Source organism: Microtus pennsylvanicus, chromosome 5, assembly GCF_037038515.1.
Source record: "Microtus pennsylvanicus isolate mMicPen1 chromosome 5, mMicPen1.hap1, whole genome shotgun sequence".
Lineage (NCBI taxonomy): Eukaryota > Metazoa > Chordata > Mammalia > Rodentia > Cricetidae > Microtus > Microtus pennsylvanicus.
The window spans coordinates 43,818,420-43,837,510 of record NC_134583.1 but is presented as its reverse complement, the minus strand read 5'-3'; the positions used below and the strand labels follow the sequence as shown (position 1 = coordinate 43,837,510).

The 19,091-nt window shown below is 42.7% G+C and overlaps 1 protein-coding gene across 1 annotated transcript; it reads right to left on the bottom strand.

The window, feature by feature from the left end:
* Positions 1-6,246: 6,246 nt before the first annotated feature.
* Positions 6,247-7,221, bottom strand: Or51d1 (olfactory receptor family 51 subfamily D member 1). The gene has a single exon (XM_075974672.1). The coding sequence runs from the start codon at positions 7,219-7,221 to the stop codon at positions 6,247-6,249; it is 975 nt and encodes a 324-aa protein (XP_075830787.1).
* Between the last annotated feature and the right edge of the window lie 11,870 nt (positions 7,222-19,091).

Genomic DNA, 19,091 nt, shown 5'->3' with positions numbered 1-19,091 from the left:
GGCGACATCATAGGAGAGGAGGCAGAAAGGCTGGACAAGCTGGAGGAATAGGGGTCCCGTGAACAACTGTCTTCTGGCCGTTACAGCAGACAGACACAGCAGCTATGGCTAGTCACAACAGCTTTGCACAAACAAAATAATGAAAAACAATGAAAGTAGGAGGGGAAGTAGTTGGGAAGAAGAAGCTGTGGGAGTGGAAGGAGCTAAGAGAAGGTCATGGGGATGAACATCACCACAATGTGTTGTACAAAAGAGAAAGCCAATAACAGAAAGCAATGTCTCATGACTACGTTAATCATAAGAATGCTAAAGTAGCTTTACTCCTATTTAAAAACACACATTTCATAGCAAAACAAATTTCTATAAACACATAAAAGTGATAAAAATACAGAAAAAAAGATATCTAGAATTGTGGTCAAATGTCTCAATAAGTCACTCAAGAATTGATGAACATGGCCTGCCACAGCCAGGGTCTGTGTTGATATCCATGGCTGCTGTTACCACTGAAGGCCATGGGGATGCCTGGGGTCTGGGCCACCACCTAGAGCCATGTTACTGTCTGAAGGCCACCCTGCAGCTGGGGTGATGACAATCTGAGTGGCTTGCAGGGCCATGGTGACATCTAGGCCCAGACTGCTGCTGAAGGCCATATCTGGGTCCTGACCCTACCATAGCCAGGGTCTGTGTTGATGTCCATGAGTTAAGTACAAGGGCCATGCTGATCTGGCCCTGCCTCTCACTGGCCTCGGAGAACCACCCAATGCCCTCACCAGAGAGCTGACCTCCTCAGTGACCCCAGGATTCTGGAATCCATTACCCAAGCATGGGAGAACTGGCCCTGCTCTTTATAGGACAGCTGGCCCAGCACTTGGGAAAACTGGCTCCACCCCTCACCTGACAGGGGTGGTCCCCGAGTCCTGGACAGACCAACTTTTAGCTACCTTCCAGGCACACATCTAGGACTTTCACCTCAGTTGGCACCTCCCAACATGTACCCCATCTATAGCCTGCTGGAACGCATGAAGAGACTAGCCTTGCAGAACCATAGTCAGGGTCTCCATGACTCCAGGCAATAGCAGGATATCCAAGAGAGGATTCAGTGAGAGTCCAGCATTGATGTTGTACCAGAAGCCCAAGATCTGAAACCTAAGCAGTCACAAACTACACAATGAAAGTTTACAAATAAAGCTGTGTGGACAAAAGGGTCTGCTGCATGACACACAGCAGCTCCAAGGGCCACTGCGAGGAGTGGGATGTGAGGGAGAGGCAGGAAAGACGGAGGAGCAAAGTGTTTCTTTCGTTTGCTTTTTTATTTGTTTTTGGATTGAGGGGGTGTTTATGTCTTTGTAATTATTATTCTTATGTGAACTTTTATGTGTTTATTTACTTTGATCTATTTCATTTTTATTATTGATTTTTAAGTTTTTCATTGGGGAGGATGCTACAAGGGTAGCATAAGGGATAAATAGTTGGATTGAGGAGTATGATGTAAAATTCCCAAAAATTCAATGAAGTTTTCAAAGAATCAATTAAAACATACCTAATAGTGAAAGATTGAGTCTTATCCCTTTAAGATGGTATAACAAGTTCATGTTTAGCTTTTGTTACAAATGACTCCATTTTGAAAAGCAAAAAATAAAACTGTCTTCATTCCTAGACAACATGAACATTTGTCAAGAAATCCTAGAAATAACATTTGAGTATGGAAACTTTTAAGATTCAGGATGAATAAAGAGAAATTCTAGTTCTCTGTACTAACAATACATAAGTTTTCATTTTAACTGAATAGACAGTATCACTTATATCAGCATCAAAACTGTAAAAATATTTAGAGATAACTCTGGAAAAAATACTTTAAGTGCTGAATTGAGACTATGCTCTTTCAGATGGCTCAGCAGTTAAGAGCACTGCCTTCTCTTCCAAACGTCCTGAGTTCAATTCCCAGCAACCACATGATGGCTCACCATCATCTGTAATGAGATCTGGCACCCTCTTGAGGAGAAGACCTGGCCAGCCATCCTCATCAATTAAGACCATAAAACCCAATATGGACAAGTTCAACAGGAGTGCCATATACAGGCTGCCCATGCATGCTTCAGCATTGCCAGGGCATAAATTTCATTTTACAAAGAGAAAAATATCCTGCTCATAGGCTGGAAGACTCAATCAAACTAATTCTCTTGAACTGGATCAATAGATTACATGCAGCCCAAAACAAACTTTAAAAAGAATTTTGTTCTACTTTGTACTTTTGTTGTTATAATTTTTAAATTGCTGATAAAATTTACATGGAAATATAAACAGATCAACTTTGAAAAGGAGAAGCAAAGTTGAAGTATTCAAAATATTTCACTTTCTATAGATTTCTTACAATGCTACACTAATCAAAACAAGGTATGTTATGAAGCAGAATAGTCTAGAGATAGACAAACACTTGTGAAAATAATCAATTTATGCATAGGCAGCATAATCAAACATAGTAATACAATGTTACTAGCTATATAGTTATGCACAGATAAGCCAGTGTTACTAAGATGAGCAGATGTCATTGTGGGAACAAGTTAACTTTGATCTGCATTTTACACTGCACACTCAAACAACTCAAAACGGATCATAGACCTAAAACTGCAAAGCTTCTACAGAAGTGTCTTCTGTGACTTCCAGTTTGCAAATGAGTTTTTAGATGCAACCAACAAAAGTATAAACTTGACAAATCAAACTTCATCAAATAAAAAGTCTAACTTTTACAACACATGAAAGACAGCAAGTTCAAGGTTAGTCACACGGTGGGGAAAGATGCAAAGTGCATACTGATAAAGGATGTGTACACAAAGCATGTTTGAAACTCTTAGCATGGCTGCTGAGATGGTTCAGTAGATAAAGGGGCTTATCAAGAAATATATTGCTTTTCTTCCACACAAGAGATTGTTGGCATGGAATAACTATCCAATGATTCCTCCAGCACGCAGCACACACTTGAGATCATTCTTTGATCATTCATTACTCTTCTTTTGGACCCTTTACTGTGTATTAATCTCACAGTCAGATCTGAAGTGCAAGTTTGTAACATTGGAAGGAGGGAGGTAGAGTTGAGCCACAGTTGCATAGCCTTAGAACAGTCATAAACCTGTCAGAGCCTTGATTTCCTCATCTGTGAAATGGGGGAAAACAATACCTAAAATATAATGCTGCTGTATTATAGTTTTATATAGCTTGACCATAATAGTTGGAGAAAGCATTTGGGGGACTTCATAGGATACTGCAAGAACAGTCAAGAAACACAGTTAAGAGGAAGAAGTAAGAGGCGAGGTTGGATAAGGGAACAGGAGTAAATTTTTAAGATAAAATAAAATGTGCTCTTCTTCTTCATATTGCTAAGCAACAGAGTCACATAAGCACAGAGCTCCTTATTGCCAGGTATAGAAGTATGGAGATTGACAAGGGGACAGGAAAGTATCATAGGGGTATTTAAATTTCATTGTAGAGAATAAGCAGAAAGTTGCTGTGTAACTCCATGAGATCCATAACAGAGGAAGACACATCCAGATGGATTATAGAGGTTGGTGCTCCATGACAGAGGGAGCACAGAGACTATGAGAGTTTAAGGGAAGTACTTTGTCTAACTAGATTTCCCCAGCAGAGTCACAGTGACCTTAGTCATCACCAGTCATGCAACCAAGGAGATTCAGAGAATTCAGAGATTCCCAAACCCTCCCGAGAAGACAGTCAAGAAATAATCTAGGCAAGGGAGCAGCTTTCAGACCTGGCATGGAGCTCGGTTATTAAAACTTAGAAACCTATATTCCAGGAGAAGTATAACATATATGGTTGTCATTTTTATTATTTAAAAAAAACATTATCATCAATATTTATTAATCGCTTTTTATTTTTCCCATGTTCATATTCATTATCTCACTTAACCCCACAGTCATTTAATAAGTCTTATGTTGCATTTACATTTCATAGTGGTAATAGTCTGTAAAATTGCTATGTTTCCACAGGTTAAAGAACTAGTCTCCAAATAAAAGTCATTAATCTTAATCTGAACCCCATATGATTCCAGCCCCACAATGCGTCCCTTTCTGATGATGACAAAGGCCACATCTGAAGGAAGTTCTTGTCAGAGTTGTGCATTTTTGTATTCCATTTCTAAGTCATATCACAACACAGAGATATAAATTTCAACCTCTCTTAAAATTTGCAAAATAATCTTTTATGATAAAAGGGGTTGATTGATTGGTTTTTAAATTGGGCATAACAATATATCAGAATAGCAACCACTGACACAATTCTGCAATTTTACAAAAATTCCAGAGGGCTGTTCACATAGACCATAACATAAATGGTGCTTTCTAAACTCATATCATAAAACAGGATATATACGATCATCTACTGAATGCTGATAACACTTAATTAACACTTTAAAAAGATGTCAAAAGTATCTATTTCATTGCTGACTTTGTAGTTGGTCATTGTACTCATGAGGAAATGAGATCAAGAGAGATTATAAAATATACCTTGTCATGGTATTTCCAAATTTTTACCTTTTACATTGTATTTCAGTATTTTTTCCTCTGTCATAATCTTCATTGGTTTCTATCTATACTTCTTCCATGTAAATCTTTTTGTACCTAATGTCAAGATCTGTAAGCAGATTGAGTGTGCCATCAGTAAGGTGTACCATACGCTCACAGACATCACACACATACATCTTCTTCTGCTCCTTGCTCCCCCAGCAAGATTAACAGATCTACAGTCAAGGACTTTTGAACATGCTTGGTAAACCACCAGTGAATGAAAGGGGGAGATAAGGAAGCTATACCTACCACTGAGGAAGGAAGACTGAGATAAGGACTTCAAGAAGCCAGTGCCCATATGAAAAGGCAGGAAGACGAGAAGATGCCGTGAGAAAAATAGAAAAGGTATAAACTGGCCTTGAGAGAGAAAGAAAAAGCAGCATGATTATTTATGCTCCCAGAGTCATAACCAAAGCCTGAGCTTGACAGAGGACCCAGATATCTTAGAGATTTGTGTCTCAATATTGAAAATTATTCCTGCTGCTCATAACCAGGCTTCCTCAACCTTATACTTCTACCTACAGCTCCACACTGAAACCACTTACCAATCCAGAACTTCCAAGTCTGCACTGAGTCTTGAATCACATGAACCATACTTGACACAAAAGGAAAATGTATCTAAGACATATGTGCTGGGAATATATCCCAAAATTAATTATCACAGCAAAGGACAGATACATACACGCACATGTCGATAATCACATTCGTATCAAAAATGCAATGCACTATAGACATAGTATAGACATATGCCAGAAGACAAAGAGCACATGTGCTGAAGGACAAGTCATCCCAGGACTACACACCCATAGATAGCTGTATCGCATTCTACAGATACGAGCAAAGGAAGACAGGCACCAGGCATCCACAAATATACTTCCCACCATCGAGATGCACAAAACAGCAGTCTTACACAGATACAAATCAACACTCCAGCTGACGTATATCTCATGAACAAGGTAAAGGTACAGCCAACGACATCAGACATAACATACACACATCAGGACGTAACTAACACATTCACCAGGACATAGCTAGCACACACTCATGTTTCTCTCTCCCTCTTTCACTCCTTTTACTTTTCTATATAAACATATTCACAAATATCCAAAACCAAAATAGAAAACATCCTTATAGGAGTAACAGTCTCCATGAAGTCCCCAGGTGGACACTTACAGATTCCACATAAATGCATACAAATGTATAAAGAAACTTCAACATTTCATAACAATCGCCTCCTCTCCAGTTACATCTCCTCCAAATGCCTTCATTAGCCCTCAATTATAATTACACAACTACTTTGAGGTATGAGTAATATGTTATATAATCAACACAGATTCACTGACACGTACACAGGGGAGAAAGCACCATAAAAATTATATATCAAAAGTAAAGAATTATGAGATATGGTGTTTATAGCCTTCCCATTTCAAAACTATGTATATTTCCTAGTTAAGAGAAAGGGAGATGGCATAGTTATTACACCAGAGACCATAACACAACTGTTATCCATAATGGTCTGTCCAGACTGGTCATAAGTATATGAGTATTGACGTATAAGTATTGACGTATATTCCAGGAAACAAAGATGCAAATTCTATCTGTTGCCGTAACTAGAAGCAGACAGCCCAGTGAGCTGCATGCTGTAATAATCAAGTCGTTCTGCATATCCTCACCTGGCATCTTGTGAGAAAATACGGGTAATTCTTGAACGGATCTCCTTGGTCTTCGCTCCATAGACAATGGGGTTGACCACAGGTGGTAGCAGGAGGTAGATATTAGCCATAACCACATGGACCAGGGATGTGGGACCACCCAGCCTGTGTACCACTGATAGCCCGATGAGGGGCACATAGAAGACCAGGACAGCACAGAGATGGGAGATGCAGGTGTTGAAAGCCTTGAGTGCTGCCCCTCGAGTTGACAACTCCAACACAGCCCTCAGGATGAGGATATAGGAGAAGCCAATGAAGAGGGAGTCCACACCCATAACTGATAGGATGATGAAGAGTCCATAAACTACATTGACTTTGGTGTCAGTACAGGATAGCTTCATAATATCTTGATGAAGACAGAAGGAGTGTGTGACCGTATGTGTTCGGCAGTATGACAACCGCTTCAAAAGGAAGGGCAGTGGGAAGAAGAATACAAATCCTCTGGTCAGGGAAGCTAGCCCAATCTTGGCCACCATATGCCCTGTGAGCACAGAAGTATGGTGTAATGGGTAGCAGATGGCCACAAAGCGGTCAAAAGCCATGGCCAGCAGGACAGCAGACTCCATAGCTGATAGAGCATGAATAAGAAACATTTGGGTCAAGCAAATGTTGAACTTGATCTCCTGAATGCCTGTCAGAAACAAGCTGGCCATTTTGGGCATGGTGACAGAGGAAAGGACCAGGTCAATGGTAGAAAGCATGGCCAGGAAGAGGTACATGGGTTCGTGCAAGCGTCTCTCCACACGAATGATGAGGATGATGGCCAGGTTGCCCAGTGTGGCCATTGCATACATGAAGCATAAGGGGAAAGCCAGCCAAAAGTGGACATTAGGTCCCAGACCAGGGATGCCTACCAGTAGGAAATGGGCTGGATGGGCCAAACTTCCATTTGAAGTGGTGGTGAGAGGGACCAAGGGCTGTAGTGTCTGCATGCCAGATCCAGAGACTGGGAAAGAGAAAAGGAAAAACAGCATTTCAGTTACGGTCCAGAGAAGAGAAAGAACTAACAAGGAAAAGATGTTGGAGTAGTAATAGTAAAAAAGGATTTAATTTAAAAAGTCCTCAAGTATCTTGAACCCCCACCTCTTTCTGTTCCCATTCTTCCTATTTTTAATTTATAAACTTTATTATTAAAAATGTAAATAAATGAAAACATCACACACCAAAATTAATCAGATTCAAAGTCTTGTTTTATACACCTCCTCTAAACATCCCAATCTTCATCCTGACCCTCTGAGGTCCCAAAACTACAGAAGAAAACATTCTATTAATCTTGATGAGTGAATGCCTCCTCCTCAAACACTCAGAATGATCTTCCTTTCTTTTCAGAGCTGATAGCACTGGCCTGGCTATGACTCTTAGCTACAGCCCTGCAGGTCTTCACAGACCTTCCATTCTGACTCTGCCGCTTCAGGTGTAATCTGGGCTTGGGCAGGGTTAGGTCTAGAACCAGAGGCTTGCTATTCGACTGCCTCTGGCCTATCACAATCTGGTTCATGGCAGGAAATGGGAACTCATCCTAGAATCTGTTTGCAAGACAGAGTTCTTTCTCTAAGTCTATACAGTATTTACCACTCCCTTAGTAAAATTATCTGATATGAAGCTGGAATGAAGAGGCTTTGAAGAAGTTGAAGAGAAGGAGGAAGAGGAGGATGAATATGATCAAAATGCATTGTACCCTTGTATGACATTCCCAAATAGATAAATTCCTTGATTATCTGAGTTGGATGCAAACAGTGTCCACCAGAACCTGTTCATCCAGGATTTCCAAGTCAGGCTGTTTTTAAAAATTATTCCTTTCCCCCGAAGTGATTGGTCTTTTTCATCTGTGAGAACTATGGAAACCTGTTCTGCTGTTCTAGGGAGTGGGGAGATGAGGCTGAAGAAAAACTATCATTCCAAGTGACCAACAAAAAACAGAGTGGAATCACCCATCAGGGATATCTCCAGCTCAGTGTGAGAGTTGATCCCAAACTGCACTTTGCTGGGGTGTGTTACTGAAGCCACATGCAGTGGGGACACAGAAAGACATCAGTGAGTGCAGCTGCTGCCACAATCAGGTGGCCACAGGTGAGCCTCTTTTACCTCTCCTGGTAAGTTGATATCATTCCTGGCTCAACTCTATACACACATCACTCTGCTGCATCCCTCTGCCCTGAGCTTGCGCTCGCCTTGGCCCAAATGAGATCCCCCCAAAACCTATGTCCATACTCCAATCCCCTTGCACACATGGCTTCTGATTACAGAGTTAGGGGTGATCTCCCTAGCCTTTAAACTCAAACCCCATCCACTGTTAAGCCAGCATTTCACAGTGAGGCTCAAACTTTGCTTTCAAGCTCAGCTTCCATCCTGTTTCCTTGTCATAACCAGGCACTACGTGTACCACCAACACACCACACACACACACACTTTCCATTTTACAGTTTTCCTGGTAAATTAATTTCCCTTGCCTTGCTTCTTAAGGCCAGAAGGCTAGAGCTGGAGAGTCCTCTTGAAGAGGTCGGTAATAATTGGAACAGGCCTCACGGAGGCTGAAAGAAATTCCTCTCTGAACCAGTCACTGACCATAGCCTCCCATCTAGGCTACTGTAATTGGAAGGGCTGCTTAAGGACAGAGGTCTCGAAGCAGCCAGGCTGTCCAAATGTGCCCTACGTGCCCTGCACAATCTCTGTGGGTTTACTAAAGCCAAGACAAACCTCCCCTGTGCTGCCTCTCTCAGGTCTGAGCTAGGGCACATACATCATCAGTTCTGCTACCTAAATATAGATCTTCTGGTGGCCTTTTGGAGTGCCAGCAGGGATCTGTGATCTGGGACCCAAAGTCCACTCAAACCCCCAAGGAAAACTGAGCCCTGACTCCTACCCAATTCTCCTGAGAGCTTTTTAGCAGAGTTGTGCAGGGGAATCCTTGCTGTGGAAGAGAGAAAAGCAATGAACATGTGGAAAAGAGTAAATCCTGGACCACAGGGATAGACCAACACCAGAAAACACAAGGCAAGGAAGCACACTTGTACTAACAGCGGTCAAGGAGCTGTTTCTGCTTTTTGATGCTGCACCCTTGTGGCCATATGGAAGAGCTGTAACCTAGTAGCTTCTAGAAAGATACCTCAAAGACCAAAATGTCAATTCTGGGTTTCTTCTGATGTCTTTCCACAGCATAGCACTTCTGGTCAGTTCTCTTGCTGTTCTCTTTCCTCCTTGTGTGGTCAGCCACAGCTCTTACACAGTGTAGAGTGGAGGTTTCAATGAAGCAGACTGCGGCTCCTTTTGCGTGTAGTGAAAAATAAATAATACACTAACAATCCTCCCAGGAGTGTTTGTTTCTAAACAACTGAAAGCATCAACTAAACAAGAAGTCCTGTTCAGACAGCATCGCAACTATCTGAGAAAGAATATAAATTGAAAATTAAATGTGTAAAGGCTAAAAGTACAAGGACCTGGGTTATTTTGAGAGCTGGTGGAGAAGGCAGAGAAAAATTGGGCAAGTGGCTATGCACAGCTCTTAAAATGCTCACACGTGAACAGGGTAGAATGAATTGGTAGCTCCCAGAGTTTATTTAATCTGAATTTCAGAGCAAGCACAGGTTGGACATAAACAAGTGCTGACAGGATGGAACAGTAAGGGGCTGCCTGTCCTGAGTTTCTTCAAAGCTGTGGCCCCGCTCCCTCTGTCTTCTCTCTCTGCATTAACCTGGATACTTTTACTCGCCTCTATAGCTTCCGTCGCCTAAACAGGCTAGGTTTTTCTCCTACATTTAAAACACGACACTGTCTATTAGACATAGAAGTCCCTCAAACACTCAGGTTCAACACTAAAGACTATGGCTGTTCTCAGTTCCCAGCACTTTGATCATCTGCAGATTAAGTCCAGATTATCACAGAAATGAGGGACTGTTATAGGAAAGTCAACAGTGTGTAAGTCACACCTAAGCGTAATCTAAGGGACTGTTCAGATTTGCAAAAAGGACACAAACGAGTGAACCATTGCAAAGCAGTGGAGTTGGTGCAAATAGATGAGAGATGAGAGGAATGAGGAAATGAACGAGAGGAAGGGGTACAAGCATGAGGACTTGAGCTCCGATCCCCAGAACCCACTCCTTGGATGTGGTCGTCAACGTCTGCAACTCCAGCAGGGCAGAGACGGGAGAGTCCCTGAAAGTGTTTGGGCAGCTGGCCTGGCACACATAGCAGCAATGACAAGAAACAAAGCAGACGACGAGATGGACACCCAAGGTTGTCCTCCGTCTACCATGTGTGTAAAGACACATGTGTGCCTGTGCCCCGTACACAGTCACAAAAAGACAGACAGAGAGATGACTGACTGGTAGATAATACCAACTGTGTCACATGATCAGTTACAGAAATGAGGAATGCAATTGCGTGGTTTAGCCCTATTTTGTTAAAGCTATGTTTTTAAATATTTACATGATACATGTGTATACAGGTATATGTGTGTGTGCGGATATATGTGTATATATACATATATATGTGAAAACCAAGTTTTCCTTCCTCTCCTATTCTTTTATTATGTAACAGCAGTGAATTGATTATCAGTACTTAGGTTTTGAAGCAGCATTTTTTTTTATTTTTTTTATTGAAAAAATTTCCACTTCCTCCCCGCCTCCCATTTCCCTCCCCCTACCCCCAATCCTTTCCCCCTCCCTCTCCAATCTGAAGAGCAGACAGGGTTCCCTGCCCTGTGGGAAGTCCAAGGTCCTCCCCACTCCATCCAGGTCTAGGAAGGTGAGCATCTAAACAGACTAGGCTCCCACAAAGCCAGTTCATGCAGTAGGATCAAAACCCAGTGCTTTTGTCCTTGGCTTCTCATCAGCCCTCATTGTCTGCCATGTTCAGAGAGTCCAGTTTTATCCCATGCTTATTCAGTCCCAGTCCAGCTGTGCATGGTGAGCTCCCAATAGATCAGCCCCACTGTCACAATGGGTGGGTGCACCCCTCACGGTCCTGACTTCCTTGCTTATGTTCTCCCTTTTTCTGCTCCTCATTGGGACCTTGGGAGCTCAGTCCGGTGCTCCAGTGTGAGTCTCTGTCTCTATCTCCATCCATCACCAGATGAAGGTTCTATGGTGATATGCAAGATATTCATCAGTATGGCTATAGGATAGGGCCATTTCAGGTTCCTTCTCCTCAGTTGCCCAAGGAACTAACTTGGGACATCTCTCTGGACACCTGTAAGCCCCTCTAGAGTGAAGCAGCATATTTTAAATGATAAATATCCCACAAGGGACTTCACTGTCTAGTCTTTGAGAATAATTAGTGTGCTTTGGGTCGTATGAGGATAGTTACATCATATTAGGTGAAGCTATGATATCAGTGTCTTTTTGTTTTAAGACATGTTCTCATAAATATCTATTTTACTTTATTTAAGAAGGGGATCAATGGCTATGTAGCTCAGAATGACCTTCACCTTCTTATCTTACAACATCCCAGATTCAATGATTACATCCATGTACCATCATGTCCAACTTCTGTGAGGTTGGGACTCAAACCCAGAGCTTCATACATGCTGGACAAGCACTCTACCCTTCGATTGCCTTTATTGAAAAGATATCGGATTTAATAGGATAAGATGTGATGGTTGGTCTTGAATAGCCACTTGATGGGATTTAGAGTGACCTAAGAGACATGCCTCTGATTGTGTTTATGAGAATGCTTCCAGAGAAGATTAGCAAAGGGGTGAATATCCACCCTCAAATTGGGCGGCCCCTTCTAACACTGGCCCTATGAAGAAGGTTCCAGGAGAACCCACCTTCCCTTCTTCCTGAGTGCATCTGTCATTCCTTTGTCGTGCTCCACCCACATTAGACTCCAGCATCCTCAGCCTTCCAATATGGTTTCAATAGAATGACCAGAGGAGTCCTGTGTCTTCAGTGCTGAGACATCCAACTTCATGGACTGAGTAGCCATTGAGTTCTTTGCCTCCTAAGGTTACTGATGGCTGTTTATTAATACCCAGCGCCTGTCATACAAGTCATACAAGCCAGTCCGAATAAATCCTCTGTGTGTGTGCTCATATGTGCATGTGTGTGCAGGTGCATGCATGTGTGTGTGCGTGCTTGCATGTGTTCTTGTGCATATGTGTTTACATATACATTCTTCTCATTTTGTTCTCCTAGGGAATCCTACCTGAAGCATCACATAAGTGTAAGTTTTGTAGGAAAGTCTTTGTAAATTTGGTTCTTTTCAGATCCTTGAACACATCCATACTGAGAGAAACCCTACAAATGTAAATAATATAGAAAACCCTTTGTTCAATTTTATTCTGTACAAGTTCATCAACCAATAAGGTGATTCGGTCTTGTCTTTAAAAAGCTTTAAGTCTAGCCTGCCCCTCAAAAGCACAAGCTTCTTTCCCCAGCATCTCCATGGTATGCCTGTCATCAGGCCTTTGAGAGTCAATCATAGTTACGGACACATTCAAGCTACACATGGAAAAGGTGTTCCCATTAACTGTGTTAAATTCCCCGGAACTTGAGTGACTTAAAGACAGAGAATATATGACCCACACTTGCAAATCACATCTCTTTGTATTCATGCTCAACTGATGTTTAAAATGTCTAATTTGAGCCAGGCAGGTGGTGGTGCACGCCTTTAATCCCAGCACTCCGAAGGCAGAGGCAGGCGGATCTCTGTGAGTTCAAGACCAACCTGGTCTACAGGAGCAAGTTCCAGGATAGGCTCCAAAGCTACAGAGAAATCCTATCTTGAAAAAACAAAAAAAGAAAAATGTGTAATTTGAACTAATCTGTTCAACTGTGATATAAATACAGCCATTGCTCTCTACCGAAATGACTCTCAAGAGGTGGGCCACTACCCCTTTGAGATTACATATAAGATATTTACTTTACAGTTCATAACAGTAGCAAAACTTCCGTTATGAAGTAGCAACAAAGTAATTTTATGGTTGGAGGTCGCCACCACATAAGGAACTGTACGAAAGGGTCACAGCATTAGGAGGGCTGAGAGTCACTGCTCTACCAAACAGCACAGGTTCCGTTCAGATCTCAGTGCCTGCTTCACTTCCCACTTTTCAGACCGTCCAACTTCTTCAGGAGTTTTCTAGACCACACAGAAGAATTTCAACCAAAACCTGGGTTCTGACATTGGGATGGAATCCAAAGGGTCCTGAAAATAAATATGTCACTGTAACTTGGATTCATTGGGGATTTTCAGGTTACTTCCCATGCAGTCAATGAGTGCCATCTCTTGCTTACTCAATAAAAGTCAAGTATTAGAAAAAGAGCAAGGCCCTATGGGTACAAAGGAAAACCCAGCCTGTGTGATGGAATTTTCTGTAAATGTACCACACTCCATGCTTATCCATTCCTCAGCTGAGGGGCATCGAGGTTGTTTCCAGGTTCTGGATATTACAAAGAAAGCTGCTATGAACATAGTTGAGCAAGTGTCCTTATGGCATGGTTGAGCATCATTTGGGCTTATGCTCAAGAGTGGTGTAGCTGGGTCTTGTGGTAAACTGATTTCCCATTTTCTGAGAAACTACCACACTGATTTCCAAAGTAGCTGTACAAGTTTGCACCACCAGCAATGGAGGAGTGCTTCCCTTGGTCCGCATCCTCTCCAGCTTGATCTGTCACTTATATTTTTTATCTTAGCCGTTCTGACAGATATAAGATGGAATCTCAGAGTCATTTTGATTTGTAGTTCCCTGATGGCTAAGGACATTGAACATCTACTGAAGTATTTCTTGGCCATTTGAGATTCTTCTGTTGAGAATTCTATGTTTAGATCTGCATCCCATTTTTAAATGAATTGTGACCAGGCAAGACTTCAAGTGGATGGAGTAGGAAGCCAACCCATCCACACAACCTTCGACCTATAGTCTGCCCGTCCTATGAGATGTGCTGGAGTAAAAGTGGCCTAGAGATTGAGGGAGTGGCCAACCAATGACCTGACTAGCCTAAAACCTAGGCCAGGAGAGTAAGCCCACACCTGACGCTGTCTGGAGCACCAGGACTCCCAGGCTGGATGACCCAGATAGTCCTAAACACGACTGGAGAGGGAAAGAAATGCCAGTGTAATGATGCCTAACAATAGTTTGCTATCCTCGTAGCTTGGTGCCTTGTCCTGTTATCATCAGAGTGGCTTCATCTGGCAGTTGATGGAAACAGATGCAGACCCACAGCCAAACCACAGCCATAGGCAGAGCTCAGGGGATCCTACAGAACAGAAGGGGCCAGAGGGGTCAAGGACACAAGAAAACTCACAGAATCAACTAACCTGGGTGGTGTAGGAGGGTCTTCTTTCTATGTGTTGCTTTCATTGGTTGAATAAAGAAACTGCCTTGGCCTTTTGATAGGGCAAAACTTAGGCGTAGTAGACAGAACAGAATGCTGGGAAAAAAGAGGCAGAGACAGAGAGTCACCCACCATGAAGCTGCCAGGTCAGACATGCTGAATCTTTCCCTGTAAGCCATGAGCTCGTGGTGACATAAAGATTATTAAAAATGGGTTGAAACAAGATGTGAGAGTTAGCCAATAAGAGGATAGAACTAATGGGCCAGGCAGTATTTAAATGAATACAATTTGTGTGTTGTTATTTCAGGGTATAAGCTAGCCAGACGGCCAGGAGCAGGGCCCGCCATTCCTTTTACTACAGAGTGGCACTCCAACGTGGTAACTAACTCCACATAAAATCTAAGAGGGCTCAAAAAGAAATTCTAGACATAAATATAGAGTTTAACACAGCTTTTTGCTATTTGTGGGTGGCGTGCTGCAGAGAAAATTTCCTGACTCAGCAGCCTTATAAAAAAAGCCACGCCATTTTAAAACAAGGCTTCCTGGGCCCTGCCATGGGTGCAAACTCCCAGCTATGGAGCATTTGTGGGCCCACTCGGGGTCGGGAATAAAGTAGCTGAGACCATGCCCATGGCTCGGCTCTTCCTGTCTAGGTAGGCAATGGGATCAGGTCTACTAGAAAGTGGCAGTTTTGAAATACCAGTTTCTGGGCTGTGCCACCATCTCCATCTCTGTCTGGCTCCTGCGGGAGACAGAGCTTTTGAATGGAGCATTGGAGTAAAGTGCTACAGTTTGTTTGATGGCAACTAGGTTCGTTGTGTGCCTAATAGGGGGACATTGTGTGCTGCAGGTCAGAGGCACAAACAGCTCCACAATGCTAGCAGTGCAATGTGCAAGACTCAGAGGCACGAGCAGCTCCGCCATGCTAGTGGTGCAGTGTGAACGAGCAGCTCCGCCATGCTAGTGGTGCAGTGTGAACGAGCAGCTCCGCCATGCTAGTGGTGCAGTGTGAACGAGCAGCTCCGCCATGTTGGACTGGGCAGGGCAAGCCCCCAGTACCTGTTTTTGACCTAGGAATGTCACAGCTTAGATTCTTAAGCGCCTAGCGATTTAAAAGCGAAAGCAAAAAATGTTCGTGGACAGCAAAGAGTTACAGACAATGCAATAAGACAAACTCAGACATAAAGGACCTCTAAATGAGTTAGATAGACATGTGGGAGAGAGAAGAAAAAGAATATAGAGAATAAAGTTAGTACTTTTTTTTAAAAAAAAAAAGAGGTAAAGTCTTTAAAGAGATAGAGTACAGATACTCATAGATTAAAAGAAGTAAAGAAAAATAAGCCATGTAAAAATGGAAAATTCACAGAGAGCCTGGATTCTGTATACTGTATTTTCTTTGAATTTTTTGACTGTGAAGGAGCTAAATGCAGAGAGACATTTCATTGCTAAGCTAATCCAGCTTGTATATTATAAAGGTATCTTGACTTCAGAAGTTGAGTCTAGGAAAACGATGCTTTGGAAAAAGAGTTTCTTCTTTTGTTTTCACAGAAGATGAGACCCTGTGGATTCCTTCTAGACCAATATGGTATGATAGGCCATGCCCTCCTGAAAGGTTGCTGTGAACACCCTCAAAAAATTACTTTGCTCAACTGCTGACTGAGAGGAACCTAGCACACAGGTTACACCATGAAAGACCTGAATAACAGTGCCCCCAAACAGCAGGATGCCGTTTGGAGAAAACTAACTGCGCCCATATTCCCAAATATTGTTTATAAATGTTTTTTTACATTTAAAGGGGGAGATGATATAGATATGAATAATTTGCATTGGTATAAATCTTGGTTTATTGATATAAATTTAAGGTCAATTTTGTTATATGTATATGTATTTCTGATATGATTAAGGTATTGTGATTGTGTAGTTCATTTAAAAATGTAATGTATAATTAGGAAATATAGGTTGTTAATGGATAATCATCAATAATAGTCAAGCTTGTAGTCATGTTAGTTAGATTTTCTAGATATATAGAGATATATTTCAATTAAATATGCATTCTTCATATCTTTCAAAGACTACAGAATATGGCATTTAAATGTTTTAATAACTTAGGGATTTTCATGACAATGAGACACATCTGCTCATGGCAGCACCAGCTACTTCAAGAGGAAGATGGGCATTGAAGAGGCTCCTTATGGAGTTTGATAGCCATTTGGGCAAGAAACTGCTCTTGCCTGGACTGTTGCATAAACTGGACCCAAAGAACCCACAGAGAGAGGACTGCTGAACTTGCCTAAAGGTGAGATGATCCTTTGGGGTTCCTGTTTCATGAAAGAGTCTGCGAGACATTCTGCAGGATACAGAAGAAAGTGACTGAACTGTCTTTGGAATTTCCTGCTTCATGAAAATGTCTGCTGGATACTATGGGCCAGAAGGCCAAAGATGGATGCCCCGGTTGTACAGAAGAACTTTGGGTGACTGTCCAGGCAGCGAGATGTCTCTGTCATTTCTAGAATTTTGGAAGTTGTTTGCTTCTTGTTTACTTAGGTAATATTATATCCTTCTGGAGTCTTTGATGGAATTGAAGAATGGGTAGTTATATTTATAGTTTTCCTTAGTTATGATAAAAGATAAAATAGATATAAATATTGTAACTGTAATTCTTGCTTGATAACTGTTTTGTTATATGTAATTTTACTGTTAAAGTGAAAGCCTTTCTTTTTTGTTTAAACAGAAAAGGGGGAAATGGTGTAAGAAGGTCTTCTTTCTTTGTGTTGCTCTCATTGGTTGAATAAAGAAAACTGCCTTGGCCTTTTGATAGGGCAAAACTTAGATAGGCATAGTAGACAGAACAGAATGCTGGGAGAAAGGAGGTAGAGACAGAGAGTCGCCCACCATGAAGCTACCCGGTCAGACATGCTGAATTTTTCCCGGTAAGTCACTGTTGAAATAGGAGCGGCGGGGCTGCGTCCCCAGCACCCCGGTCGCCTGGCTAGCTTATGCCCCGAAATAACAACACACAAATTGTATTCATTTAAACACTGCTTGGCCCTTTAGCTCTAGCCATTACTGGCTAATTCTGATATCCTGATCAACCCATCTCTAATAATCTGTGAGCACTGGTCTTACCGGGAAGATTCTAGCCTACGTCCATCCTGGGTCGGAGCCGGGAGCGGGGCATGGCATCTCTCTGAGGCGTCTGCCCCGAGAGGAGCGCTGTCGAGTCTGAGCTCACTTCCTCTTCCTCCCAGCATTCTGTTCTAACCTATGTTTTAACCTATGAGGGCCAGCCAAGCAGTTTCTTTATTTTTTTTAACCAATGACCTTCCTCCATCAAGTCACGAAAAGATTATTAAAAATGAGTTGAATCAAGATGTGAGAGTCAGCCAATAAGAGGCTGGAACTAATAGGCCAGGCAGTGTTTAAATGAATACAATTTGTGTGTTGTTTTTTCTGGGTATAAGCTAGCCAGACGGCTCTGGGCGGGAAGGCGCCCTCCATTCCTTGTACAACACCTCTGGGCTCATAGGGATTCACAGAGACTGAACCAACAACCAGGGAGCCTGCATGGGATTGAGCTAGGCAGACTGCATACATATTACAGCTGCGTCCTTAGAGGACACCTAACAGTGGTAAAGGGAGTGTCTCTGACTCCTTTACTGACCTTTGGGACCCTACTCCTCACACTGGGTACCCTTAATACATGGGGAGGTACTTAGTCTTACTGAAAATTGGCCTGCCATGTTTTGTTGATATTCATGGGAGACCGACCCCTTCCTAAGCAAAAATGGAGGAGGACTGGATAGGAGGATGGGAACCTGGGGGGAGGGGAGTGCACTGAAAGGAGAGGAGGGAGGGAAAGCTGCAGCCGAGATGTAAAATAAATAAATTATTGTTTTTAAAAAGAAAAGAATGGTTTTAACAACTGTTTATGACCAAGATTCTTCTGCTTCTTCATTCAATATTGTTTCTAACTTTGAAACTAGGTTGTTGCAATGAGGAGCTACCTGGGGAAGTATGGAAGTGTCGAGTAAGCCAGGAAAAACAGAAACGTTTATTAATAACGTTAAGTGTCTGATATCTGGAGCCATGACTAGCCGCACATCTTCCAGGAAAACGCGATTCCTGCGTGTAAATGTGCCACCAAACGCTCAAGCTGGGACACTAATCCAAACCGCGGGGGCTCGCTACCAGGCTGCTGAAGGCAACAAGGAAAAGTGACAGGTTAACAGCCAATCAGGCCGCTCTTAGTGCAGAAGTGGGCTGGACCAGACCCGGGCCTGAGGTTCGTGGGTTCCGAAGCTGTGGGCGGGCCCTGGAGCTCTGCGGAAGCCGCCGGGTTCTGCCAATGCCATGGCAGTCCGGCTTGAGGTCCGCGGCTTTCCGGACCTGGGTGGCAGGTTAAGATCCTTGAGGCTTCTGATGCTGCAGACTGGGCCGCTGGAACTCCGCATCGCCACTGCGGGTTACGCTGAGCATAGAGAAGGGAGGCGGCAGCTGGGGATCTTTGGAAGGCACAGGTCCTGCCCTCC

Coding starts and splice junctions, on each gene's coding strand:
- Or51d1 (XM_075974672.1), bottom strand. CDS start 7,221: ATGCAGACACTACAGCCCTTGGTCCCTCTCACCACCACTTCAAATGGA.